At 41.6% G+C, this 27344-nt stretch overlaps 1 protein-coding gene and 1 non-coding gene across 12 annotated transcripts in view; one reads left to right on the forward strand and one right to left on the reverse strand.

Moving 5' to 3' along the window:
• SEPT6 (septin 6) overlaps positions 1-27344 on the forward strand; it is a 76955-nt gene that overhangs the window by 7025 nt on the left and 42586 nt on the right. For all 11 annotated transcript variants that reach the window (XM_006904697.3, XM_025046081.1, XM_025046079.1 and 8 more), the window contains 2 exons: positions 7757-7871; positions 15055-15250. In XM_006904697.3, the coding sequence (XP_006904759.1) occupies positions 7757-7871; positions 15055-15250 (311 nt within the window). The remainder of the gene's footprint in view (positions 1-7756; positions 7872-15054; positions 15251-27344) is intronic.
• LOC112479212 lies at positions 24026-24132 on the reverse strand. The gene has a single exon (XR_003046101.1). It is a non-coding gene; the product is annotated as a U6 spliceosomal RNA (small nuclear RNA).

Raw genomic sequence — 27344 nt, forward strand, 5'->3', positions numbered from 1 at the left:
TTTTTTTAACATTGGCGATAACAATGGCCAGAACACCTAGAAAACTCTGTTTAAATAGCCTGGCTTGAAGAGAATTTGTCTGGCTTTTGTGGAAAAGTTGATCCACCCTGAACAGCGAGTTGCCCCTGGCCTGAGGTGGAGATATTTTACCTAGAATTTGGCTTGTTGGGTTAGGTAGCCCTGGAGCTTTTGAGCAGAGCTAGGCAGCTGAGGTATAGGTTGGAACCAGGAGAGAGAGAGAGAGAAATGAGGGAAAGAATGCAGAAGAGGAGCAAAAGCCCCTCTATGACATCCACTGCCTAGGTTGCTTTCTGTGGGCCAGAGCCACCTTGGTGAGCCCAGAGGCTTCCGGGTCATGTTCCATGACCCTTTTCCCTCCAACTAACATCAAGTCACAAAACCAGTGTCCTGAAATTTTAGCAGCATAAAGAACTGTATCTGCCACTTGAGGCAGTTTTTCCATTTGAGAGTGGCTGTCTGCTTGACAAAGCCCTGGATTCTAGCACCACTCTGCTGCTAAATCACATCGTGACTCGGGACAAGTCACTTCCTCTCTCTGAGTCTCTGTTTCCCCTTTTGTAAAACCAGCAGTTTGGAGTAGGCGATATTTAAGAGCATTTCCAGTTCGAACATTGTATGGTTATGGTTTCTTGTTCTCCAGCCTAATTTCTTTGAGGTCCTTGCCTGCTTCTGCTTCTGTATGAGGTGGTAGAATGTAACTCCACCCCTTCCCTTCTTGGACTCCTTGAGCTGGGTGTGGGGAGAGAGTTGGAGAGAGGGAAAGTCTGAAGTCAGGGCTTTTAGCTCAGCAGGGTCTCTGTAAGTGGAATACAAACAACCTTTCAGATATTGTCTGTCCATGTAGATATATATAGCCTTTGTCTTCCTGTAAAGGTACATGACAGCTAAAATTTTGTCTATTGAGTCCCATTTTAAATGCACTAGGAGAACTGGTTATTTAAAGGAATTCTGCTGTGGATCCTTTTATAGGATGAAAAAGATACTCTGGAATTGATCTGGTGAATTAAAATCCAGAGTTTCATTTATCGGATTTACCAAAAGTGGGCCTTCTCCTTGTATGATGAAGATGGTTTCCTTAGTGTGTCCCCAGGGTCCCCTAAGCTGCTTCCTCATTAAGGGGTGCGGGCTTTATTTCTCCTTGGCAAGGCGCCCAAATTTCTCTCTTCCAGTTCAGAGTATTGCGACTATTGTCAGTTTCCTCTTAGCTTGGTTTAATCAGCACAAGGGAAATCCTGACATTTGATGTGTGAGGCACATTGGAGGATGTTTTTTTTTTGACCTCTGGGAACTTATCAGTGCTTTTGTGGTTCTTATGGCTGATAATACAATGGCATCCATGCCCTTGACAACACTGGTGGCAGCAGATAGGGCTGTCACCCACCTGATTGTTTCAAGACTTTTTGGTACATTTCAGGATATATCATTTGACTTCTGGTTCACATGATTCTTTATAATAATGAGTTATACTGTATAATAATAAGTTATGTATATGTCATAGTAATAATGTTATAACATGAGGAATAATATGGTTTTATTATATTATTAGTAAAATAAATGTTTTATGTACAATAAAACTTCCTGAAAGCTGAATACTCAACTGAATTTTTGATTATCTGTATTTAAAGCACCTTTTTGGTTGTAGTTGAAGATTTTGCTGTAATATCTGAGGCCACTTTCCTGCCTAGGAAAATATCATCTTAGAATCTTTTTAAAGAAAAACAACATTTTAATTCTGATTATAAAAGTGAAATATGCCTATTGTAGAAAGTTTGCAAAACACAGAAAACCAACAACAGCTACATCCTCTCCACAACCATTGTCACCATCTTGGTGTGTTCTTCGAAGTTTTTAAAAATGCGTATATACTTTCCCCCATGGTTGGGATGATCCTGTACATACAGGATTTTGTTTTGTTTTGTTTTGTTTTGCATGACAGTATTTGGTGGTCATTTCCCCATGTCATTAAATATTCTTAGAAAATATTTTTATCAGCTGCTTAACATTCTATTGTGCATCATTGATTTATTCATTGATCTTCATTGTCCTGAAGATTTGCAGGGTCTATCAGAGGTTGGTCTTCAGGGCTGGGAATGGAGAGAGAGAAAGGGAAGGTGTAAGAGATCAGGCTCATCAGTAAGTGACACATGGGGAGAATCCTATTTCAGTATTTCTGTCCTTTCTTAGCATCCACATGAAAAGGCCAAGGGACAAAGTTTAGGGAAAGCAAGTCATCTGCAAGAGCTCCGAACTTTTTGCTTTGGTCTCATCCTTCAGAATGACAGCTATCAACTTAACCACCCCAGTATTAAACAGAGGCAGAAAATTCTCTGTTGATACAGATGCACACTAAGTTCCCAGAGGCCTCAAATACCGATTGCTTACTAGACCACAAAGGTCGGAATAGGGGCAGGGAGTCCAGGGAGACAGGGTTGCCCACTGGGTGCCTATGGGACTCTTTATTTTCAGAATAACATCAATGGGAAAAAGATGCACAGCTGGAATTGCCATAATTTGTTCTTTATAACATTAACCTTCGACTATTCAATTAAAAAACAAAATTGGTGAGTCTTCGGGGGAGGAGGTGGAAAAGAAAGAGAATGGTGTTTCTGCCTGCGCTATGCTATGAATGTGGTATAACGTATTTCAAAAACCGCAGGTGACTGCAGATGAGGAGAAAACAGGAAATGTGATTGGGGAGGGGAGTGGGGATCTCCCAGTTCTCAGGAGCACTCTTTATCATTTTGTATTCCTTTTAGCTCCTCTCACTCAGACTCTGCCTCCTAATTGCCCCTGCTGCAAAGCTGATAGAGAACTCTCATTTCTTGTATTAAAAATGTTTTTAAATTACATAGGTAATACGTGAATACATTCATGCTGTAAAAGACTTAAACAATACGGAAGCATACTGACGATCCCGCCTGAGGAAGCCCCTGTTTCCATTCCCCTCCCCTGAGGTGGCCATAGTTCTTAGTTTGGTGTGTGTCTTTTCAGTCCCTTTTCTATGCAATCACATACATTTATGCGCAAATGCACATATGTAGGTTTTTGTTGTTGTTGTCGTTGTTGTTTTACATATATGGGCTCATACTGCGCGTATTGTTCTGGAACTTCTTTTAACTACATAATGATGTCTTGGAGATACTCACATCAGGACCTTAATGGCTGTAGAATATTCCAGAGTAGGCATGTACCCTATTTTAGTTAAATATTTGCCTATTGTCAGACATTTGGTTTTTTTTTTCTAATTTTTCGATATTATAAACAGTGCTGTAATGAATTTTCTTGTAGTAAATGGATCTTTGTTCAGACATGTGATTTTCTGTAGAATAGATCCCAAGGGGAGATTGCAGGATTACAAGAGACGGGCCATATAACATTTTGGTGATTGTGATCTTGCTAGCATCTCAGTTCAAGCCTTGAACATGGTACCACCTGCTACTCAAAATGGCTTGAGGTTTCAGTGCCACGCATGCTGGGCCAAGTTGCCAGTTCCATCTCCTCTTGTGCACATTGTAATCCAGAGAACGTTCAATTAACTGCAATCAAAGTAATCAGGACTTCAATTAGTCAGGCCACCTTACAGAATAAGAAGAAAGAGATATCTAAAATTTACTGAGGAACGGGGGAAGAAACTTCCAGGGGCTGTCCTGGACTCAGTGTACATTCAGTCCAGTGTCCTGTCTTTTTTACCTCCACATAATTAGCTCTGAACAATGAGGACTAATATTCATAATAATGACCTTGACATCAAAGCAAGAGTGAATGGTGCTTGCTAGACAGGATTTCCTAAAGCAGGAAATATATATACACACACTACAATTTTGAAGCTTTCTCAGTTACAACGAGCATTGAGACAAAAAGTTTGTTACTTAAATCTTGGTTAGCAAGAAAAACACATTAACTAGATCTCATGACCCTTAGTCCCCAAAACTGCCAGTTAATTTGGATGTATTGAACGCTAGGTGAAAAGATATGGAAGAAATAAAGATTCTAAATGTCACCAGTCAGTGACCACCAAATCGAGATCAATTGTTATTTCTCTGTATTTCTTCCTGACTTCAATCTTGGCCTTTGGTGATAGAAAACTATTGGGTCATCTCTTACTTTTCTGATCATTTCTTCCTCTTAGAAGAATCCTCTTCATGTTCCCATTCCTTACTTGTGGGCATTTCCTATATTCAATCTTTAACTCTTTTCTCCCTGTACTATCTCTTGGAGAACACATCCAGCTTCATCTCTCTCACTCCTAAATTTATATCCCAGTCCTGAATTCTCCTTGAGCCTACAATACCATATTGTTAAGTACTTATTGGATTTCTTTTCCTGGGTATCTCACTTTTAAAATAAAAACTATCTTATTTTCCTTAAGATATAAAACACTTTTACAAATCCAGAAGAGAAAGACAAACACCTATTATTTAAAAAATGGACAAGGATATGAATAGGCAGCTCACATATATGTATACATACACACAATACACATATATAGTTGAACAATAAAATAAGTTCACCTTCGCCAGTAAAATGAAAATTAAGTGACATGATGCCATTTTTCAGTGATTCAATTCATAACGGTTAAAAATGTTCAGAAAATCAATGTTGTCCATATATGGAAAAATGGACACTCTTGTATATTGGTGGTAGAAATAGACATTTGTACTATTCTCTGTCGAATGATTCTCAATGTGTACCAGTCTTTCAAATGTGTATGCCCTTGGACCCAGTGGGCTTCAATTCTAGGAATTTGACTTAAGGAAATAACCAGATATATATGCCGATCTATAAGGACAAAAATTATCATTTATATTGTTGAAAACTTGGAAGCATGCTAAATGTCTAGCAGTGGAAGATTGGTTAAGAAAATCCGGTAAATTTCTTTAATGGAATGTGGCCAGTAAAAGTAATGTTTTAAAGGTATACTTAATTACTCAAGAAAACATCTATACTGCATTAAGTGTCAAGTTATTAAGTCAGGTTATGAAAAAGGAATATACAGAATTATCCCAATTTTGTCAGAAGAAAAGATATACAGACTGGAGAGACATACATATAAATTAACAGTGATTATTTCTGAAGAGTGATATGGATGACTGAGATTGTCTCCTTTATAATTTTCTATATTCTAAAATTTCTACAGTGAACATTGATTACTTTTATAAAATAAAAAGCTTGATAAATGTAATTTCTTTTAATAATAGCTTATTTAAAACCAGACTCCTTGATTTCCCCATTAAACAATCCCCCTTTCTTGGTTTCTCTCTTTCTGGCCATGGTGCCATCAATCTAAGTTCCCAGGCTTAGAACATTGCAGCCTTAGAGCTTTGATTGCTCCTTCAATCCCTCTGCCCAGTCGCTCATTGAGTCTCATCGCTTCTTTAGGACGTCTCTAAAATTTGTTCCTCCCTTCTGAGTCCCAAGTCATCAGTTCACTTTAACCAGCGTGTATTGTCACAATACCTGGATGTCACTCTGCCAGTTCAAAATTATTAGAGTCATCTACTGATATGTCTTCCTGCTTCTACTCTCTCTCCTCCAATCAATGAGGCACCTTGCCGCTGGAATGATCTTTCAAAAACACTAGTTGTATCATGGCCCTCCCTGCTCAAAACACTCAAAATGCCCCCAAACCCCATGGCCTAGGGAATAAAGCCCATACTCTTTCTTCTGCTGTTCAGGGCTCTTTCCAGCACTGTGCTAGGTGGGAGGTAATGGCGGGCACATGAGAAGTCTTTGACAATGAAGTCAATCTTTAAGAATGAGATGTGGAGTTCTCACCACTGTCTTCAGTCTGAAATTTCCCTTTCCTTACCTTTTGGCACTTAGACCAGAGGTCTTGGAGCACTTAAAATTTCATGGTGCTGCATTTGGAGGCAGGAAGAGACAGCCAGGGGTGATAAAATATGGCTCAGGAAACCTCAACTCTGAGTCCCTCCCAATTTCCGATGCCTGTTATGTAGGAGGCTCCATCGAGAAAGCATATATTAGCTCTGAAGTCTCTGTCTCCCTGCAGTATTGAGGACCAAGAACGAACAGTATGAATCTTACATCTTTTTTGTTCATTTTAATAAAAAGAATAAGGAGAAAGTGGTGAGGAGATGAGGAAAGGGGCGAATGTGGAATAAGCCAATGAATGACGTAGGCCACACATGAAGCCCGACTGTCTTCAGGTACCCCTCTGGGACCCAGAATACTCCAATCAAGACTGAATGATGGCAGATGGTTATGTTTCAAGAATTCTCCACTGGGAGTGTGTGTGGGGTGACATGTGGGAGGGTAGTGAATTTACCAGGTGGCAGTCACTGGCACCTAGCCCTGTCTCTCACTCTTGGAGGATCCGATAGCACCAATGGGAATGGGATCCCAAGCTGGATGAAAGAACTATCTGGAAACCAGTTCTGACAATGTCAGCTGCTGTGAGGCTCCCCCACCAACGCAGCCCATTCTTCTCAGTGTAAAAGTATACCCTTATGGACCTAGTCTAAAAACAGGTCCAGTCCAGGCTAAGAGCTGCCTGCTAACAGCCTAGGATGCTGGCTCAGGCCCCTTGGCACTTACCATGCTCTTCTTATATTGCTCTCAGCACCTTTCTGGTTTTGGAAATCATAGTCGAGCCCTACCTAGCAGAAACTCTGCTTACCTAGGCCACCCTTCTTGTCTAGCTTAGCTGTCTCCAGCTTTCCTTCTCTTCCCTTCTCCTCTCCCCCATGGCCATCGGCAGTTAGCACAATTTTTGAGTACATACAGGCCCCCTTTGTCCTTCCCCCTGGATCCTTGGAAGCTTGCCCCAGTTTGAGGTTCTCCCTGTTTTGTGAAACCATTAGCAGTAAGAAGCTTTGGGACTTGCAGGTGAAGCAAAGGCCCTCTGCTTTCCAGGGCTGAAAATGTCTTGGCTGACACCCATGGAGACAAGGGGACTGGAGGAAGCAAAGAAACAGCTTTCTCTAGCTGGAGGGAGCACAGCAAGTGTGCCATAGCATCATATGTAATTTGGGAAGTCCAAGTGGAAGGATAACTTCACAGTGTAATAAGAGCAGCAGCCACTGTTGATGGAATGCTCGCCACATGCTTGGCACCATGCTCAGTTCTAGGGGGAGTATTATCTAATTCTCACACCAATCTTACGGGGTAGTAACTACGAGTTCTCGATTTTACAGATGGGGACACTTTGAGAAGTTAAGTAACTTGTCTGAGGTCAGAAGGTAGAGGAAGTGGGACTCTAAGTTACACCTGCCTGATTTCAAAGCCTAGTCTCTTAACCTCTATGTGGTGCCACCTTTGTAGAGCCCCAAAATGCCTTAGAGAGAGGAGTAGTTGAAGTCTCTTTGTCATATTTACTGAACACTTATGCATGTGCCAGGCATTGTGCTACGTTCGTTACATGTATGAATACATTTGAGCCTCCCAATCGCCTGTAAGATAAGTAATATTATCTCATATGACAGACGGGGGAAGAAATGGAGTCTCCAAGAGGTTATCCAGCTTGTAAGTGATTTGAGTTGAGAGTTAACCCAAGTCTGTGAACCTCTGGCACCAGAGGTCTCATCCCCTGACTCCACCTTCCTGTCCCTTATAAACCCCTCTTGTAGTTTGCTTTGCCTAGAGCTATGGTGACATTCATTATGGATCCTGGATGGGTGTTACTTCCTAGCATGGAGATTATTTGGATGCATAAGTGAGGCTCAGATTGCTTGTAAGCACATTTTCATTTTCTCCCCTCCTTCCCCTTCCAAATTAGGGTGAAGGTTGCCGAACCGTCCCCCTGGCTGGACATGTGGGGTTTGACAGCTTGCCTGACCAGCTGGTGAATAAGTCAGTCAGCCAGGGCTTCTGCTTCAACATCCTGTGCGTGGGTGAGTATTTCCATAGCAGGAAATTCTATTACAGAATATGGATCTTTAATGGCTGGATGTGGCTTTGCAGGTAATTAGGTTAAATAGTGTGTCATCCTGATCTACTTACAAGAGTGTCCCCTCATCTTTCTTCTTTTATCCCTTTGCTTGTTTTGTAAACAGCTGGCTATAATGACATTTTTTTCTCTGGTCAGGCCAGAATATGGGGCCATACCTTGGGGGAAATTGAGCTGTGTGACACCCAGTGGAAATTTTGCAGGGGAGCTGGCTGGCTCAGCTATTGCTGTCAGGTTCATTTTGACTGCAGAAAACAGGAGCCAGGGCAGAACTTGGAGGGAGGTAATGGCTGCGAAAAGATCCCTGCCCACAAGCTATGGGCAGTGGGTTGGGTCTGTGTGTTTCCTTTGCAGCCCTGATATGCTTGGTATAGTTTGAGCTCAAATGCGGGGACCACACAGCTGTGTGCAAAGTTCTTTTATCCCCTTTAAGTATATCTCTGCCTAGATCTTTAGTCTCAAGTGTGGGAACCACATCTTAGTCACCTCTAATGTGCTAATCACAGCACGAGAGTTTAATAATATTTGTGAAATGAATGAATGAGTTAACCCCACAGGAGCCACTCATTATGCTTCTCAAACACTTTACCATATTAGCAATTTGGGTCCTTACCAGGGTTTTGTGAAGTGAGCAGAGTGAGTAACATTCACATCCTCATTGAACAGATGGAGACACAGAAACTTGGGGAGGATAAGGGACTCACTTGAGGCAACATAGAATAAGTGGCAGAGCCATTACAAAGACCCAGGTCTGCCTGATCCTTTGTCCGTCCCTCTGCTTCTCTAACTGCTGCCAGCAACATCTCTTGAGAACACAAAAGCATTTTGCAAATTGCCAAGCACCAACCAAATATGAGGAATAAGTTTCTTGATATTCTTTAAGAATCTCTCCTGAGACCTTAAAAAAATTCCAAATTAACAAACGTGATCATAGCATATAATTTTCACTATAAAGTACAGTAAAGCATACTTGCATATTTTCAGTGACCTACTTCCAAACTCTTATGATCATATAATACCATAATAAAGCCAGTTTTCACCCTGGTTGGAGCACTCAGACACTTCAGCTAATTGCTTTTTCTTATTTTTTGCTTAGAGCGTATTGGGGACTCATTCATGTTGAGGATCTAAGCCACTGCCAAATCGGATATTTTATTCTTTATGTTGTCTAAAGTTCTGTTTTCTAATTAAGGTCATTGATTTTTTTTGACTCTATTTTTTCTGCTCCTGCACTCCCAGTACTCTTTTCCAGATCATTTTCTATAGGAAAATGACTGCACACTCAAGGGCAAGTAGAGAACAAAAGAGTCACTTCTAAATATGGATGGCGGGCAGTCAGCTAGGCTCACTCACTAGCTAAATGATTCACTCCCACACATGAGCTTTGGACCTATGAAATGAAAATATGAACTTCACAGAATTTCATATCATGGACCTTAGAGTCCAAATCTAGGTTGTTAATTCTTCAAATGCCAGAAGTCCACTAATGGTTATGATTAGTTGTTATTAGGAGAGGGATACAAAATAAATAGAAGTCATGGTGATTGACATCAAGATCAAATGCTATCACTATTCAATATTAGCACTGCCAAATCTCACCAATCTTTGGCTGATGGCCAATTTATTTTACATAATATTCGATTACCAAAAATTTCCATGCAAACATACTGGATTCTCTTGGCATTCCTCCCAGAGCTCTGTATGACCTGTACTAGAGCTGAGGAAATGAGAAGTGAAATGACAGACCCACCCTAAGCAACCTTTCAACCAACCGGGTGGTCTAGCAAAGCTTTAGGAGGGAGGCCATGTAAATCAGAATGGCTCTCTGAGGGTAAACGTGTAGGGTAATTGGACACATGGGCCATGAGCTCCCCTCGGGCCCAGAGGAAGAGACAGCCAAGTTCATGGCAAAGTGAGAAATAATAAACCCCTATCCTCCAGTTCCCACCCAGGCATTGTACAGGTACAGCTGCTTCAGCGTGTACCTGCTGCAATGGACTTGCCCAACTGCCTGGGACAGACCCTCCAAGAATAGGATAGGGGAGACTCTCAAGCTGTCACCCCTTCTCCTTATTTCCCCTCATGTTGGGTTTCAGGTAATGGCTTTCCTAATAGATCCTATCCTCTCTTAGCCCTACAAGTGCAGCAATTAGATGCACCAGCCTGGACTGGGTTAATTTCATTCTTCATCCCTGATCCAAAAAAAGCTTACAACTCATGCATCTTGCTCTCTGGTTGTGCTCATGATCCTGTCATTGCTCAGAGAACCCACATTTTGGGCTGGTCCTGTCACTGACTTGGCAAAGGGTCCATAGCTTGGCTGCTAAAGGTGATCTTCTCTCTCACAGATCAGAGACCATACTTTCATGCCTACCTACTGCCTGTGCATAACTGTCAGGTTTAATCCCTTAATGGCTATTTGGGCATGGAATATGTTCCCCCAGGGGATTTTCTTTTATTTTCTGATAGGGTGTTTTAAGTGTAAAATTATGGTAGCGCTAGCCTCCATTATTAACAGAGACCAAGGCTATTTTTAGCACAGTATTGTTTATCTTAGTACTGGGCTGCTGATCATAGGCCCAAGCCCAGCAGAGTAGGTGCCCTACGTGCATATGTGCATGTGTGCATTTGTGTGCTTGTGTATACTGGGATAGGGGAGAGAATTTTTATGACTCCAGAGCCCAATTTATATGTCAGGGTACCAATAAATGACACCTACAGTGTTTCTTTTTAGAGGGCTAAGCACATGGGTGTGAGCATATCATGAGTCCTCTTCAACAAATTCTGGAGGGTTGACAATAATTACCAAATGGGATACAGTTCTTCCCTCCCCCCATAAAAACATCTACTATTCCCTTCACTTTGGAAATCGCTAGGATCCCATGGTCTTATAGTACAGCAGGCATCAGAGGAGCCTCCAGAGCCAACAGTACAAATGTTCTGCTGGGAAAGAGCCCCAAAGAAACTCAGCCCTCTGAATGTGCCAGCAACAGTAATGCCTGTGAGGAGCACAAAGGGTCATAATGATAATATTTACTTTGAAGCTGCTCAGGATTCCAGACGCAACTGGGCTCTGTTGAATTTGGAAAAAACATACAGGAGAAGCAGGATTGAGGGTCACTGAAGGAGGACAAGAAGGGCAGCTAACAAGGTCAAGAGTCGATTGGGAAAGGCAGCTACTCATCTGTCTAAGACAGGCTGCCAGCAGTTGTGTTCTGGTCAGTGTCTCAGAATCTGATCTCAGGAGAAAAATCACATGGTTTGCAGCATTTGCCAATTTCTGTGGTGTTGTTACTCCTACCATAGCTGGTATTTAGCTGCCAACCTGATGCTGGACAGGGCAAGGTCACAGAGCCAGGCATGACCTTGCCCTTGTCCATAGGCTCCCTTGGCCAACTGGAGTTCCTAAAGAGTTTCCTTTTGGACACCTTCCTGTTGAACTCAGAGACATTTCTCTTGGTTTATTCCAACATTCGGAGCTGGGAGAGACTTTAAGTCATGTGACTGTGAGCTCTATGTGAACAAGGATTAGGGCTGTCTCGTTCATTGCTGTATCCATGGCCCCTAAAACTGTGCCTGGCTCCTATTAGATGCTTTGTAAATATTTGTTGAATGATTGAATGAACCAACATATCATGCCTTAGAGATGCGCTAGAGCATATTGGTTATAAGCATGGCTCCTATGTCAGACGGCCTCAATTCACATGCTGGCTCTGCCACTTACTGCTTTGTGACCCTACACCAGTTACTTCATCCACATTTTATAAATAGGGAAGGCAAGGTGCAGAGAGTTTGAGAACTGAGGCAAATTCACAGAACTAAGAAGTAGCTTGGTTAACCCATCTGTGAATGAAAGACAAATAGTAGTATCTACCGCATAGTCTTGTTTGGGGGAATAAAAAAGGAAATATGAAGTATTTATAGCAGTTCCTGGCACAGAGTAAGTGCTCCATAAATGATAGCTATTATTATTACTACCCTAACCTGCTCCTTTTAAGGAAAAGGAGACTAGAGTCCAGAGAGGGGAAAGGGCTCGGCTCAGGTCACACAGTCATTTAGTGATAACTTGGCTGGGACTTTGCATTTCATCACTGGCAAGGATTTAATTGCACAAAGTGCCAGAGGATACAGATATTAACAGCAGATGAGGAAAATGATTAAGCCTTTCTTTATAACAGTGGTTTTTAACTCAGGGTACAGAGGTCAACATTGGACTATCCCAGGGAATATAGTTTAAAAAAGCATATTATATGGTATGTGTTTTAAATCAAGATTCTTTTTTAAAAAATCTAGTATTTCCAGAATACTATCTACACTAAGCACAGTGAGATGAAATATTCTTGGCTGGTGGCAATGACTTACAAAGGGTTAAGAAACCTGCTGTCCATTTTGAGGAGGGAGGAGGAGATAGAAATTGACCCTTTGGGACTACTCAGGTTTCCTGCTGGAATCTAATTGCCAAGCCCCAACCTTCCTGCAGGGTGGGTATGGAATCTGCTGACCTGATCTGGGTTAGGCCACATGTGCAACACCCCCACCCCACCCCAACACACACGCACACTCAGTACTGGGCCCAGGGCAGTGTAGGAAGGGACAGCATCTTAGGCTCAGGCTGAGCCTGTGCCAGCCATTGAGAGAGAGGCCCCGCCCTACCCAGCCCCCGTTGGGCTCCACACTGATGGAAAGCTGGAATGGGAGCACTCAGTAGCCAAGGGACAAGCTCGCTTGATTTTCTGCCCTCTTCTCATGTAGCGTTTATCACAATTCCCTAGACACTCACAGGTTCTTTTCTTCCAGACATTCGTCATTGAACATCTAATAATTTCCACAGCCCTTTTGTGCTGGTAGGCATTCAGGTGGTCATTTTCCCTGCTGTCCCTCCCTGCTGCCCTGCCCTGCCTGCTGGCCTCCATTTCTCCAGCTGTGTAAACAGGGTGGGCCCCTCCCTTTGTAGTTCTGTTCCTGAGGCTGGAGTGAGCCTCACACTGAGCACTCTCTGGAGTTCAGGAAGCTGGCCCCTCCTCTGTCCTCTGAGAATTCTTAGGATCAGCAAGCCAGGTAACCAGCTCTGGGTGCTGGGGAGGCAGAGCCCACCACTCTCTAGGAGCTATTGGGCATTCAGCAAAGAGCTCACGGAACAGAAGAGCGGGTGGAGGTGGAGGTGGAGATGTACATAGAAAATTCATTCTGCGTGTATACAAAGACAGGCTACAGTGTAGCTTGAACCTCAGCGCCCAGAGGGAAGGCAAGTTGGGATGAGGGAGCCACTCTTGTGTTCCCACCTCAGAGATGCTTGGCCCCATTTGCAGTTAGCTGCACCTTCACCTTGGGCAGGGAGGGGGTGATACATTCAGTGGCTTGGCCAGGTCTGTCACCTCCTGTTGTAGAGGCCTCAACTCACCAAATTTTTCTTGGGACCCAAATACTTCCTGTTCCTTTAGAGAGGAACAAAGGGACCTCTTCTTGGAGAATCTTTGCTGCTAATAGGTATAGCAGACCCTGGCTGGAAACATGATCTGTGTGAGGAACTGTTTCCCTGCATCCTGGCAATCGACCCCGTTAGTCAGACCTGGCTATGAAACTGGGCTGAAGGGCTGGGTAGCTAGGCTGAGTTGAATGGTCTCCTTGTTCTCTCTCTCTCTTGCCAGTCTCTCCACACACAGAAGATCTCATCATCAACAGATATTTTAAAAAGCACCTCCTGCATTCGTAGCTCATTTCTTGGAAGAAACGATGCATGGAAGATCAAAAGCTAGACACACTCAGAAGGTGGAGGGGAAATGGACTATTTGCAGTTATGTATTGTGCAGCTCTAACCCTAGTCCTGCACCACTTTGCGGATATGTGCTGTCATGGGGAGGGGATGGAATTTGCCAAGCCAGGATTTGTCCAGTGCAAACCCACTGTTGACTGTGAAGACAGCCAATGCTCACATCTCACAGGTTGAGATGAGGGAGGGGAGAAGAGGGGTGATGACAGCAGAATGGCAAGGTAGTCTAGATATTCAAAGGGAAGTTTAAGGTAATTAACTACTGAATCTTGTATTCTTGAATCATTTGGGATGGGGTGGGGGCCCAAATACAGTCTAGATCCACAGAGATTATAAGCAGCTGTAGTGCCTAGTCCAGCTTGTGGCTTCACGTCAGATGCCTAACTCCTATGCCACCAGTTTCCTTCCAATGTCCTCATTCCCTGAAGACTCCTTGGCTCATGGCAGTGCCTTAACATCCCTTGGGTCTTCCAGGAATAACCTTCCAGGAAAAACCTTCACTAGTCCCCCAGAGCCCTTCCCCACTTGTCTCCTTGGTATGAAAATTAAGAATTTTGAAATTCCAATAGCTTCATTTATTAGTATCCTGCAGCCTGTTAGTTAAACAAACAAATGACTTTTGTTTGAAATTTAAGAGGAAGAATAATTTGTGGTCTGCTAAATTCCCTATCAGCTAAAAATGGTCTCACTGACAGCTCAAACCTCTGGGAGGAAATGCTGAAAGCTGCACAGTCTCTCCACTGGGAAACACATCCGGGCATCTGCAGAGCCCTATGTAGGCCTGGCAGGGAGGTGATGTGGGGCTGAGAAGATATTTGATGGGGGAGTGCTGTCCCTTTGTTTTAAAATTTAAAATAAGCTTTTAATTTTTATTACAAAAGTTATACATGCTCCTTGTAGAAAATTTGAGAAATACAGAAAAGCATAAAGCAAGAAGTGAAAACCACATATAACCCCACTACCCAGACATAACCATTGGTAAGAGTATATTGTATTTCTTTCCAGTCTTTTTCTAGGCATAACTCTGCATCTCCATAACTGCTTATAACGGTTTCTTTTTCTAACTATAAAAGCAATGTATACTCAATTTTCAAATAACAAAAAAATATGAGGAATAAAAGAAAAATTACCCCAATTCCACTATCCTGAGACGACTACGGCTAATATATCGGTGCAGTTCCTTTCACTCTTTTTCACTTAACTGAGATCAAATAGTCCATGTAGTTCTATATGCACTTCACTTAGTGTCTTATTGCGTACACTTTCCCACATCAATGATTATGCATCCAAAACATGATACGGAATGGTTTCACGATCACTGTGTGAATGGACCATAATTTATCCTTTTGCTTTTCAGGGGAGACAGGTTTGGGCAAGTCCACCCTCATGGACACCCTGTTCAACACCAAGTTTGAGGGGGAGCCAGCCACCCACACACAGCCAGGTGTTCAGCTTCGGTCCAATACCTATGACCTCCAAGAGAGCAATGTGGGCCTAAAGCTCACAATTGTTAGCACAGTGGGCTTTGGGGACCAGATCAACAAGGAGGACAGGTAAGGAAGGGGGTGTGATGGGGAGGCTGGTGGGAGGCCATGGGGAAGAGCTCACCACAAGGGTCTTGGAGAGACCACAGATGACATGGTCTTGCCTGGACTTCCTCTCAGAATGGTGTGGGTGGGTAGCAGATACCTCACAAGCGCCACCTCTACCCAGGGTTCCTGTCTAGATCAACTATTCTACTCCACATGCTTTGCCAAAAGAAGGATGTCTTTACAGTATGCATGGATGAGGTCTCCATTCCATTTGGCATATATTTATTGACCTACGACCTTGTGTTAGGTACTGCAGTGCTCTGACAATCTGAAAAGAAATGACTTTGTCTCTGCCCTTGAGGCATTCATGGGGGAGACTGGTTTTAAACAAATTAGTTTAAAACCAGTCTTCCCCATCGAGTATCAAATATCAAATCGAGTATGATATGTTCTGTCAAGGACAGGGTACAAAGAGGTAAAGGACAAATTACAATGCGAACATGAAGGAGAGAACAGTCAGTTCCATAAAGGGGGGTGGGGTCAGGGAAGCCTTCACAGAGGTTTCCCTGAGCTGGCCCTTGAAGAATGGACTATTTTTCCAGACAGACCCAAGGGCATAGAGGGAAGGGTATTCTGGGCAAAGGTAACTGCTCATGCAAAGACAAAGAGATGTGAAAGATTATGACATATTCCAGGAAACTGCAACTTGCTCTGTTTGGTCAGACCAGAGGCAGAGTTACTATGAAGCTAATGAAACTTAAGCTTCCCCCACCTACACAGGCCCCTTCCATGGCCCTGTAACTAAATTTTAGTCGTAATGTTATATTATCTTTTTTGGAGACCCCTTCAAATAATATAAGCTTAAGGCTCCACAAAACTTGGGTCTGCCCCTGAGCTAGTGCTTGGAGTGACCTGGGGGAGAAGTAAGGGAGATGAGCCTGAAGAGGTAGAGCAAGAGCCAGCTCCTGGAGTGATTTATAGAACATACAGATGTGGAGCCACTGAAAGGTTTTAAGAGGTAGAACGATGTTGTCTGGTCTTTGAAGAAGGTACTTTGAGATAGACTGGAGAGCAGGAAGACCAATTAAGAGGCTATTGGACCAGTTGGATCAAGGCTAGAGGTAAATCAGGTGCTGAGATAGGGACAAGGTGACAGATTTGATAAATACCGAATAGGTAAAATCAACAGGATTTGTAATGGGGATGTGAAGGCAAAGCAGAATCTAGAATGAGGCCCAGATTTTGACCTTGGAGAGTAGACAAATGGCGGCGGAATTCAGTAAGGGAGGTAATATAAAAGAATCAGCTTTAAAAAGAATCAGATCTTTTCTAGATGTTAAGTTTGAGCTGTCTATGGACTATCGAGAGACATGATGACCTTCAGCAATAGGCAGTTGAATATACAGGGTTAGAGATCAAGAGAGAGTCTGGGCTGGAAATAGAGATTTGGGTTATCAAGGTATGGGTGATATGTCTCAACCATGGACACATGTAAGATCACCCAAGGATCAGAGTTAAGCAAAATGAACACTGGGCTAAAGACAAAAACCTTGGGGTGTTAAGTGAGCAGATGGAGGAAAAGACATCTTGAAAAGAGACAGAGCAGGAATAAGCAGAGAGGTAGGAGGATGTCTGGGGTGTTTGAGAATGGTGTGTGAATGAGAGGTGGGTGGGGAGAGCTCAGAAATGAGGATATGATGAGTGCTGGGGCCAAGGTGGGTGGGGGTCAGGCACAATCTGCATTTAACTAGAAGTCACATGGTTATCACATGTGCTCATCCCAGAAAGGGCCATTCATCATTTTGAGCAGTGTCTGCTCATTCTTTGAGGATTCTCTTGCTTCTTGAATGAACTATATCCCAAACTGACCTATTTCTCCCTTAAAGTTACAACAACCATCCTCGTTTCCTTACAATGAGTAAATATATTTAGCTTCTTACTAATTGAACAGATTTCTGCTTTCCATTTGAAATTCTAAGTAAAAGACACCTCTGCTTTTTATAGGCTTGTTGTGTTAATCTCATTTGGTTGAGAATAAATTATAGACCCTGGGGAAAGGGGATATTTGGGTCACAATACGAATGCCTAATCTCATCCGCAGATTGCGCAGGATCTCTTCAGTTAAATATCTCATAGTTCTCAGTAACATACATTCTCATATTTAACATTGGAAAATGCCTTGATGATGGTTTGGAAGGACTGAACTGATATGGCCCCTTAGAGGCTAATCTACTTCATTATACTGTTTTTCCTGATTATAAATATGATATATACTCATACAAAGTCAAATATGGTAGTACTCCTTATCTGTGGTTTTGTGTTCCGCAGTTTCAATTACCCAAAGTCAGTCACATTCTCAAAATAGTAAATAGAAAATTCCAGAAATAAACAATGTTTTAAATTGCACATTGTTCTGAGTAGCATGATGAAATCTTGTATCATCCTGCTCTGTCCTGCCTGGAATGTTAATCATCCTTTTGTCCAGCGTATCCATGCTGTATATGCCACCCTCCTGTTAGTCACTTAGTAGCCTCTCGGTGATCAGATTGACTATCACAGTATCGTAGTGCTTGTGTTCAAGTAACTCTTATTTTACTTAATAATGGCCCCAAAATGCAAGAGTAGTAATGTTGGCAATTTGGATATGCCAAAACATAAGCTATAAAGTGCTTCCTTTAAATGAAAAGCTGAGTACAGTATATACAGTACAGTAAGATATTTTGAGAGAATCACATTCACATAAATTTTATTGCAGCATATTGTTATAATTGTTTTATTTTATTAGTTATTATTGTTATTACTGTGCCTTGTTTATGCATTAAACTTCATAGGTATCTATGTAAAGGAAAAAACATAGTATTTACAGGGTTTGGTACTATCCATGGTGAGAGAGAGAGAGAGAGAGAGAAAGAGAGAGAGAGAGAGAGAGATAGGGTTTGGTGCTATCTGTGGTTTCAGGCATCCACTAGGGTTCTTGGAATGCATTTACCATGGATAAAGGGGGATTCCTGTAATATAAACTCAAATAAGTAGAAATAAAAAGACTCTCTTAAACTGGGCTGGAGAACAGAGGTGATGTAAGCTCCAGGGATTTGTAATAAAAAGCAGTGTTTTCTCCATACTGACAGGGCCATTTGGGCATAGATATGTCAGTGCAGCTGCATGGAAACAGAGCATCATAATGCCTGCTTTACCTAGGGTACATGGATAAACCGAGAAGAGCAGTGATGAAGGCCATATCCTGGGGGAAAGCCACCATTGAAAAGATGCTGGAGCAGAAGAACCCACGAGGGGGACAGAAGGACAGGCTGGAGAGGGGAATGCTTAGGAACTTAGGCTTTGGTCTCAAACAGACTTGGGTTCAAATCCCATTTTGCCACTTATTAGCCCAAGAAACTTGGACAAGTGTTTTGTGCCAGTCTTAGCACCAGTGTTGTGGCTGAATTGGCCCTTATGGTTCTTACTATGATTGGAAGACTCACTCAGCAATAACCACCAGGAAACTTTGTGGGGAGGGAGGTTTATTGTTCACAGGTCCCGGAAAGCACATTGCACACTGGCTGCACAGTGAGATCACAGGTAGAGAAAGAGAGAGAGCGTATGGAGCCCGGGGTTCTGCTTTGATTGGGGTTGAGGGTGTGGAGCTAAGGTTTTATTGGTGAATTTAAAACACAAGAGAAGGAATTTAAAGTGAAGGAAGAGAAAAAATTAATGGTCTAAAAGGTCAGTTATGGAAATCAACCAAGATCTCTAAAATAAAGGAGCTTGGGGTGGGGTTAGGGGCATCCTGGCTTTTCACCTTTCTGTGGCTGGCTCTGTGTTTATTCAGATAGTCATCTCTAAAGTGGATGTCTCAGCAATCAACGCTTAAGTCAGGTACTTGCATTACAAAAAAGAAAAACCACTGTCAAGGCTTACACTAAACAAGATACTTAAATTCTCTTTGCCTCAGTTTTCTCACTGGTAAAGTGGGGATGATGATAATAGTACTATCTACCCTAAAGAGTTGTGGTAAGGCTTAAACAGTGGAAATGCATAAATAGCACCTGGCACAGAGTAACTAATGAACAGAAGATATTGTTATGATCATGACTTTTATTGATAGAAGAATCAAGGGAGCATTGTATCATGTACCATATGGGAGAGAATTATAAATAGTGTTCAGGAAGATAAGGACTGAAAAATTTCCATTGGGTTTGGCAACATGAAGGTTATTAACACATTTAGGAATAATTCCAGGGAAATCATGTGTAAAAGCTAGATTGCTCTGAGTGAATGGGAGAGGTAAAGAAGTAAAGGCGTCAAAATAGCAAAAAGAGCAATAGAACAGAAAAGGGAATCCCAAGACCAAAGTCATGTTTATATGGGAATTTGGTATAAGTAAGTCAGCAGGGAAAGAATGGACACTAGGGAAATAAATAAGCCACCCATTAGGAAAAAAAAATAAGATGAGACCCTCCCACACAAACACCAGTCACAAAAATAGGTTCCAGTTGGATTAAAAACAAATCTTAAAAATACAAGGAGAAAAATAACTTTGGGAATGGAAAAGCCTTTTCTAATCATGATACGAAATCCAAAAATTGTAGAAGAAAAGACTGACAGATTTAAATTTATTAAAACAAACAAAAAAATCTTTTGTATATTGAAAGTTACCATAAACAAAAATAAAAACAAACCACAGGTGAGAAAATATTTGCAACCTATATAACAAAGGATTTTTCTAAAATGTAAAAAGAGATTCCACAATTCAATGAAAAATAAACAGGTAAAAATATAAATGGCTAATCAACATATGAAAGGATGCTCATTCAATTTCACCAGTGACTAGGGAAATGCAAAATGAAACACTGAAATATTTTTTCATCCATCAGATTTGCAAAAATAAAAATATAATATCCACTAACACCAGGTAATTTCATTCATGTTGCTGGGAGTATAAATTGATACGGATTTTTTTAGAGAGCAAATTTGGCAATACCTATTAAAATTTTAAATGTGAATACCTTATGATCCAGCAGTTCCACTCTTAGATATATAGGCTAGAGAAACAATTGCACGTTTTCCTGAAAAGCATACAGAAAGGATGATCACTGTAGCATTCATTATGGAATAAAAAAAAAATTATCAGGCTAAATTTCCACCAATAGAGTGAGTAAATGAGCTATGGTACAACCATACCATGGAATTGTATTTGGCAGTTTAAGTTGCAAGATGATATACAGATCATGATGCCATTTGCATAAATCTGTCCCTTTCCAGTAAAACAATAAACATCTCTCTCTCTCTCTCTCTCTCTCTCTCCCCTTTCCATTAAAACAATAAACATCTCTCTCTCTCTCTCTCTCTCTCTCTCTCTCTCTGTATGTATGTAAATGCATAGATAAAGATCTGCAAGGACAATCAACAAACTGAAAATAGTAGTTACCTCTGAGGAGGGGAGAAAAAGTACATGTATTGTTTGCATAATTAAAAATAAAAAGGACTGAAATTTTTAAAAAGGAAGCAGATAAAGTAAGGGTAAAAAGCTTTTCTGAACTGGGGAAAAGTGATAAAGCAGTGTCCAAAGGGAAGCAAGGAGGTCAGGGGTGACTTTTTTGAAGATGAGAGAGATAATGAGGGTTTGAACAGGAACTGAAGCTTTAAGGATAGAGAGGAGGGGACATATGTGAGAGAAAGAATCTTTAAGACTTAGTAACCAAATTAATGTGGGAGATCTAGTTCAGTTTATAAAATACTAAATGTCAACTGTGTGCCAGGTACAGTGTAAAGTGGCAGGGATACTAAGAAATAAGGCAGTCTTTAGTTAAGGAGCTCATAGTTTAGTGGGGGGGGACAGATATGTATACAAATTCTACATAATGTGGTAAGTACAACAACAGAGGCATGTGGATGGGGACTGTGAGAATAGGGAGAGTAGCAATTAACCAAGCCTGGTGGTGGGACTGTAAGGTGGAGGTTGCTGAGGAAGGAGAGATGATTAGGAATAGCTGAGCTAAGTCTTGAAGTTTGGTAGAATGAGTAAAAGTTATGAATAACTGGCACATAATAGTTATTCAGTATGTATTTGTTGAATGAATGTGTGAATGGATGATATATACATTGATGGGAAGAATAAAATACTAAAGGGAATATCCGTAAATTTTCATCTTTCAAAACCAAATGTATCCAATGAATGGCTTAACTAGGATGCTGGTGTGGGTAGAAAACCTGTACAATGTATTGAACAGTAAATGACAAAATTTTTTTAAAGAGTAAATTATTCTTTTAAAAATTTCCATCCTTCCATTAAATATTTATTGGATACCTATTATAGGCTAGGACTTGTGGTAGGTGCAGAAGACAAACTTGACTGGTAAGGGAAGAACTGTGTAGTTCAGGCAAAACATTTTTTTTGAGATGAGAGAAGACTTAAGCATGCTTATAAATTGAGAGGAAGGAGTCAATAGGAGTTGAGGAGCTGATAAAGCAAGGTTCTCAAAGAGCTTGAAAGGAATGAGATGAGGTCAAGTGTACAAGGGCAATGGACCTTGAACAGGATTAGGGACCTTTCATCCTCAGACACTAGAGAGAAACAGGGAGGAATTGATTCATTTTTAGAGAGGAGGGAGTGAGGCAAGAAGTTGGGGTAGTGTGAACCTGGTGGCCTCAATTTTGTTGGTAAAGTAAGAGGAAGATCATCTTGTGAGAGTGAAGTGGTCGTGAATAAGTTTTGGAGCTTAAAGGAAGTAATAAAAGTTTAGAATGGTCAGTGAAGGCAATGGGAAGGGAGCCAATCAAAGCCAAGTAAAGGGATTGTCATGTTGTTTTAAAGGCCCATGCTCATATGGGCCATGAATTGGTAGTGGTGCCAAGACCTATAGTTTTCTGATTGCTTGTAGCCAAATTAAGTAGCAGTGGTGTAGGAGCAGAAAAAGCAGATCCTGAAATTTATTCCGCATAGCAGTTTTGCTAGGCAAGTTGAGTAGAATGCAAAGATACAATGGGAAAGAAGGTGTTGATAAAAGAGTGGTTCAGAATTATGGAGTTCAGCCTGGGATAAAAAGGAGATGAGGCCAGAAAGAGACTTGATATCCTGTAGGATAATGGGGGAGGTCAAGGTACCAGAGGACTCTGATGTAAAAGATCGGGTTTAAGATTGAAGGTACAAGAGAGCTGGAAAGATGTGAGGTTGTGGTCAGGTAGTGGAGTGTTTGAGAGAGGATGCCTTGAGTGAAACTGGTCTGGCTAGTGGTGAGGTGTATAGGTGGCTGAAGTAGAGGGAGCTGAAGGTTGTGAAATTGAGATAATCAAGGAATAAAGAGAGAGACCGAAGGTTGATGGGTTGTCCACAGCACATTGCAGCCACTTAGAAGGGGGAGAAAGATTGGGTCAGTCACCACTGGAAGAGGATGGAAGAGGTCTCAAGTAAAGAAAGGACTTTACACTGAGGTGGAGGAGTAACAGTCTAGAAGTGGCACTGAGGAGCTACGTGAATGCCCACCTGACTGACCACAAGGTACACAGGTTGTGAAAGAATGAGAAACCTACAATGAAGAGGGTTGCCAGATACTGGTGTCCTCGGGGTTGCGATGTCCTCAGGGAAGAATGAGGTTTCCATTAGGGCTAAGAGGTAAGCAAGTTCTATGAATAGGTAGAGGATATAGGCCAGCAATTTTCAAACTTTAATGTTGCATACAAGCCACTGAGGCTTTTAATAAACTGCAGATTCTGATCCAGGATCAGAATGGGTTGGGGATTGAAGAATCTGCATTTCTAACAAGCTCTCAGGTGATGTTAATGTTGTTGATCTAAAGACTACGCTCTTGTACTCTGAATGGCAAAGATGTAGGCAATTTTGTTTATCATGGTACAGGGGTTTCAGAGGGCACAGTGGAAATGTTATTGAAGGAAGGTAGCTACAGAAAAATGAATCCATGGAGGATAGTGCTGAATAGGGATGAGTGTACATGGAAGAAGAGGTGACTGGAAAGATGGTAAAAGAGTGAATTAGCTGTTGTCATTTTTGGCATCGTTTCAGATCTGACTTTGTGGTATCTTGACTTTGGCGCTTGATATGGTGGTGTTCAAGTACAGTGTCTTTGACCAGGCCTTGTGGGTTTCCAGGGGAGGGGGAGTCTCTGATGGCTATGTTGGCACAGAGGGCAGGCACATGGAAGAGGAAGGAGACTAGGATGATTTCCAGGTGTTTAGGAAATGTGATAGGAAGACAGTGATAAGTGAGGCCATGGGAATAAGTGAGACCACTCGTTGATAATGTGGATGTAATGTGTAGAAGGACAACAGAAGATGGTCCAAGATGAAACCTCAGAGACAGGCCAAGAATTTAAGGTAAGGTGAGTGAGAAAGAAGAGTTACAGAGGTAGGATATAATGGTGACAGAGCAGCCAGAGGACAGGGTTACAAGAAGGGACAGGTCAACATTATCAAGAAAAATGACAATTCAAGTGTTACTAAGAGATAACATTATTATTTTTCTGTATATCTGTTTAGGAAATCTAAGGTAATCAACCAAAAAACAATTCTAATGAACAATTGTTCAGTAAGGTAGCCAATTTCAAAATAAACATGCAGAAAGCCACGGACTTCTTATCAAACAATAATAACCAATTAGAAGACATTATGGAACAGAAAACCCTATTCGCAGCAAAACAAAACAAAACATTAAAAAAAAAAAACTCCTTACTATAACCACAAGACTCTACGTGAACTGTCCCCTGCTTCCTCATGTTTCATGTCTTATTATTCTTGTTTTTATTGAAGTACAATTCACATAACATAAAATTGACTTTAAAAAAAAATATGAAACGCTTCACGAATTTGCGTGTCATCCTTGTGCAGGGGCCATGCTAATCTTCTCTGTATCGTTTTAATTTTAGTATATGTGCTGCCGAAGCGAGCACAAAATTGGCTATTTTAAAGTGAACAATTCACTAGCGTTTAATACATTCACAATGCTGTACAACCACCACATCTATCTAGTTCCCAAATCTCATCAACCCAAAAAGAAACCCATTAAACAACAGCCCCATTTCCCCTCCCCTCAGCCCTTGGTAACCACTATTCTATTTTCTGTCTCTATGAATTTGACTATTCTAAGACCTCAGATAAGTAGAATCATACAATATTTGTCCTTTTGTGGCTGGTTTCTTTCACTATCGTGATATTTTCAAGATTCATCCATGTGGCCACATGTATCAGAACTTTGTTCCTTTTAATGGCTGAGCAATAGTCCATTATATGGATATTCCACATTTTATTTATCTAATCATCAGCTGATGAACATTTGGGTTGTTTTCACCTTTTAGGTATTTTGAATAGTTTATTATTCCTCCTCTGTTCACTAACTCTCAGCTCTCTTGCCCTCTTCACATAGTTCAAACTGCCTCAGGACTATTACATCTGTTATTCCTCTGCCTGAAATGCTCTTCTCCCAGATTCTTCATGGCTCTCTCATTCTTATCCTTGCAGCTTAATTGTCACATTCTCAGAGAAGCCTTCCCTACTCACTACATTTAAAGTAGCTGAACCCTCAGTCACTTTTTATCTCATTATCTTATTTTGTTGTCTTCATAGTACCTATCACTAACTGAAATGAAGTAATGTCTTGAGCAGGGGTTGTTTTGTGCCTTTGGCCCCTTTAGCAATCTATTGAGATCTATGAGTTCATTCTCAGAATAACATTTTTAAATGCCTAAAATACACCAGTTATACCAAAAATATAGTTAATGCCAAAATATTTTTAAATTGTGATTTAGTAATCCATGTTCTTCTCTATTAATTCCTGAAATGACAATATCTATATATAGGCCTAATAACTATCATAATTTAGAAGATGTGATGAGTATAAATGCTATTTTGAGATATTTGCAACAACTATAATAGGAAATAAAAATGTTGGTGATTTCTATTGGTTATGCAGTCTCGGGTACTGCTAAAATTACTGTAGATTGTTACTTATGTTTATACCTGAAGAAAATGTTAAACTTTAGTTAGAATTTAGTGAAAAAAGATGTATTTTTTCCCTGTCCAAGTTCATGGATGCAATGAGTTCTATCTACAGACCACTTGGAGGTCTGTTGACCCCAGGTTAAGTAGAAGATAAGCAGTAGTGTTGAGGAGAGGTAGAGTATGTTGGAACTGGGTTTTGTATGAGAGGGAAGAGCTCACACACAGTAAGCCAGGGAATAACAAGCTAGAAGTTCCCAATCTACCCCACCATGGAACTTGGGTGTGAAAGATGTAGCAATTTCCAGATGATAAAGATATGAAGGGAGCAGCGCCTTTGGAGGAGAGTCGGGTATCACTTAGAGGAAGCATTTTGTGAGGAGGTAGCCTATGAGAGTAAGGGATTTTGTTTTCCCTGGAGTAGAGTCCAGTGAACTCAACAGAGTGAGGTAGAAGAGACGGCTGCTGTGGGAAGATGAGCCATTGGGAGTGGGGATGGCAACGTTACTATATTCCAGATACCATGCTGGACACTGAAGATACAAAGGTGAATAAAACAAAGATGAATCATCCATTTAGGATTAGTCTAAACCAAATCGTTTTGGTTGATTGGCTGGTTTGGCTGGTCTGATTCGTGCACCTCTTCAGAGACCCTAAGAGCCAGAGGCAGCAGCAGAAAGATAAGTCTGAGCAGGGTATCACTAGAGACTCAGGGGGAATAAAAGCTAAAAATGTTCTATTTTCTTTCCTCCTTTGATCCCTTTTGTAGAGCAAAATACTGAAGTAAAAATTATGTAATGGAGAAAAAAAATGAAGCAATGCCATGATTAGATCACTCAAAACAGCCAGTCATACGAAAATTAATATAAAAAGTGTAAGGGATGGATCCCTCCACCCTCACTCCTAATTTTTCAGGAACCTTCTAAGGATCTCTGCAACCAAGAGATTCTTTGATGCTATTACCATTCAGAACAATGTTTGGCTCAGAAAATCAAAAGAAGAAAGAAAGGACTATATTTTTAGACTTTTCTCTGTGGCTCCAGAGGTACCTTGCACCTGGATCTCTCCTATGTATGTAGCTCCCAGAATCTAGGATTCTGTGATTTTTTTTTTTAAGCTATTTTCCCTTTTCTACTAGAGGGATTTTTCAAAAAGGCTCAGGTTGAGGGCTGCTGCAGGTAAGAGGCATTGGCTGGGTGCCACTTCTCCTTTGATCATGTTCCCTTCTGGCAGTGACATCTGCAAATTCACTGACCTGGGTAGGATATTGAACCTCTTCTAGCCCAAAAGGAGGAAGCCCCAGGTGGAGAGGCAGCAGACAGACAGGGAGATGAGAACAGAGGCAGGGCTGAAGTAAAGCTGACCTAGTTAGAGCAGAAAGAGGCTTCAGGGGTGGCAGGAATGGCCTTGAAGAGAAGTGAGATGCTTCCCAGGATAGAGAAGAGCAGAGGACTGACTTGTTTAAGAAGCCCTGACAAAACCTAAAGGCTGCAAAGTGGGGCTATGTGTGGAGACTCAGTGAGCGCAAGCGTGCGTGTGCATCTATCTGTGAAGGCTGTTGTAGGGGGAATATCTTTATCAAATTTTGCGCAAATACTTATATTTTAAAGTCACAATCTTGGAGGAAATGAGAACCAGAAAAATATATGGACCTTAAGGGAGCCAAGTGGGAGCACCACTGAACTTTGCAAGACTTAGCAGAACCCAGAGCATTCTGACAGGATTCCCCAGCAATGGGTCAAGGAGTGGTCCTGGCCACCACCAGGCTGGAGGGAGGCACAGGAAGCAAAGACTTGGGTCCAGCTTGAAGGATCATCAACTCATCCACAGATACTACTAGTGGGTTTCATACTGCATCGGGGCCCCCTGGGGATAAAAAAGTGCCCTTCACAGTCCCTGCCCTTCAGGAGGATGCAGTCTATTTGAGGAAACACTAATCCTTATGAAACAACAGTAAGAGATCCAATAGCATAAGTATTTTTTATGCTCCTAGATCACAGAAGGAATTATGGCATAACTGGAGAAAGTTGTAGGGAGGGGGTGGACATTCGACTGGGCCCTGAGGTCTGGGAGGGCAGGATTGGGATGAGGAGAGAAATGGACATTTCAGGGCGAAGGCACACCAATGGGCATAAGTTTAGCTCATGTGGGGACCAAAGAGTTGACC

Source organism: Pteropus alecto, unplaced genomic scaffold (assembly GCF_000325575.1).
Source record: "Pteropus alecto unplaced genomic scaffold, ASM32557v1 scaffold280, whole genome shotgun sequence".
Taxonomy (NCBI): Eukaryota; Metazoa; Chordata; class Mammalia; order Chiroptera; family Pteropodidae; genus Pteropus; species Pteropus alecto.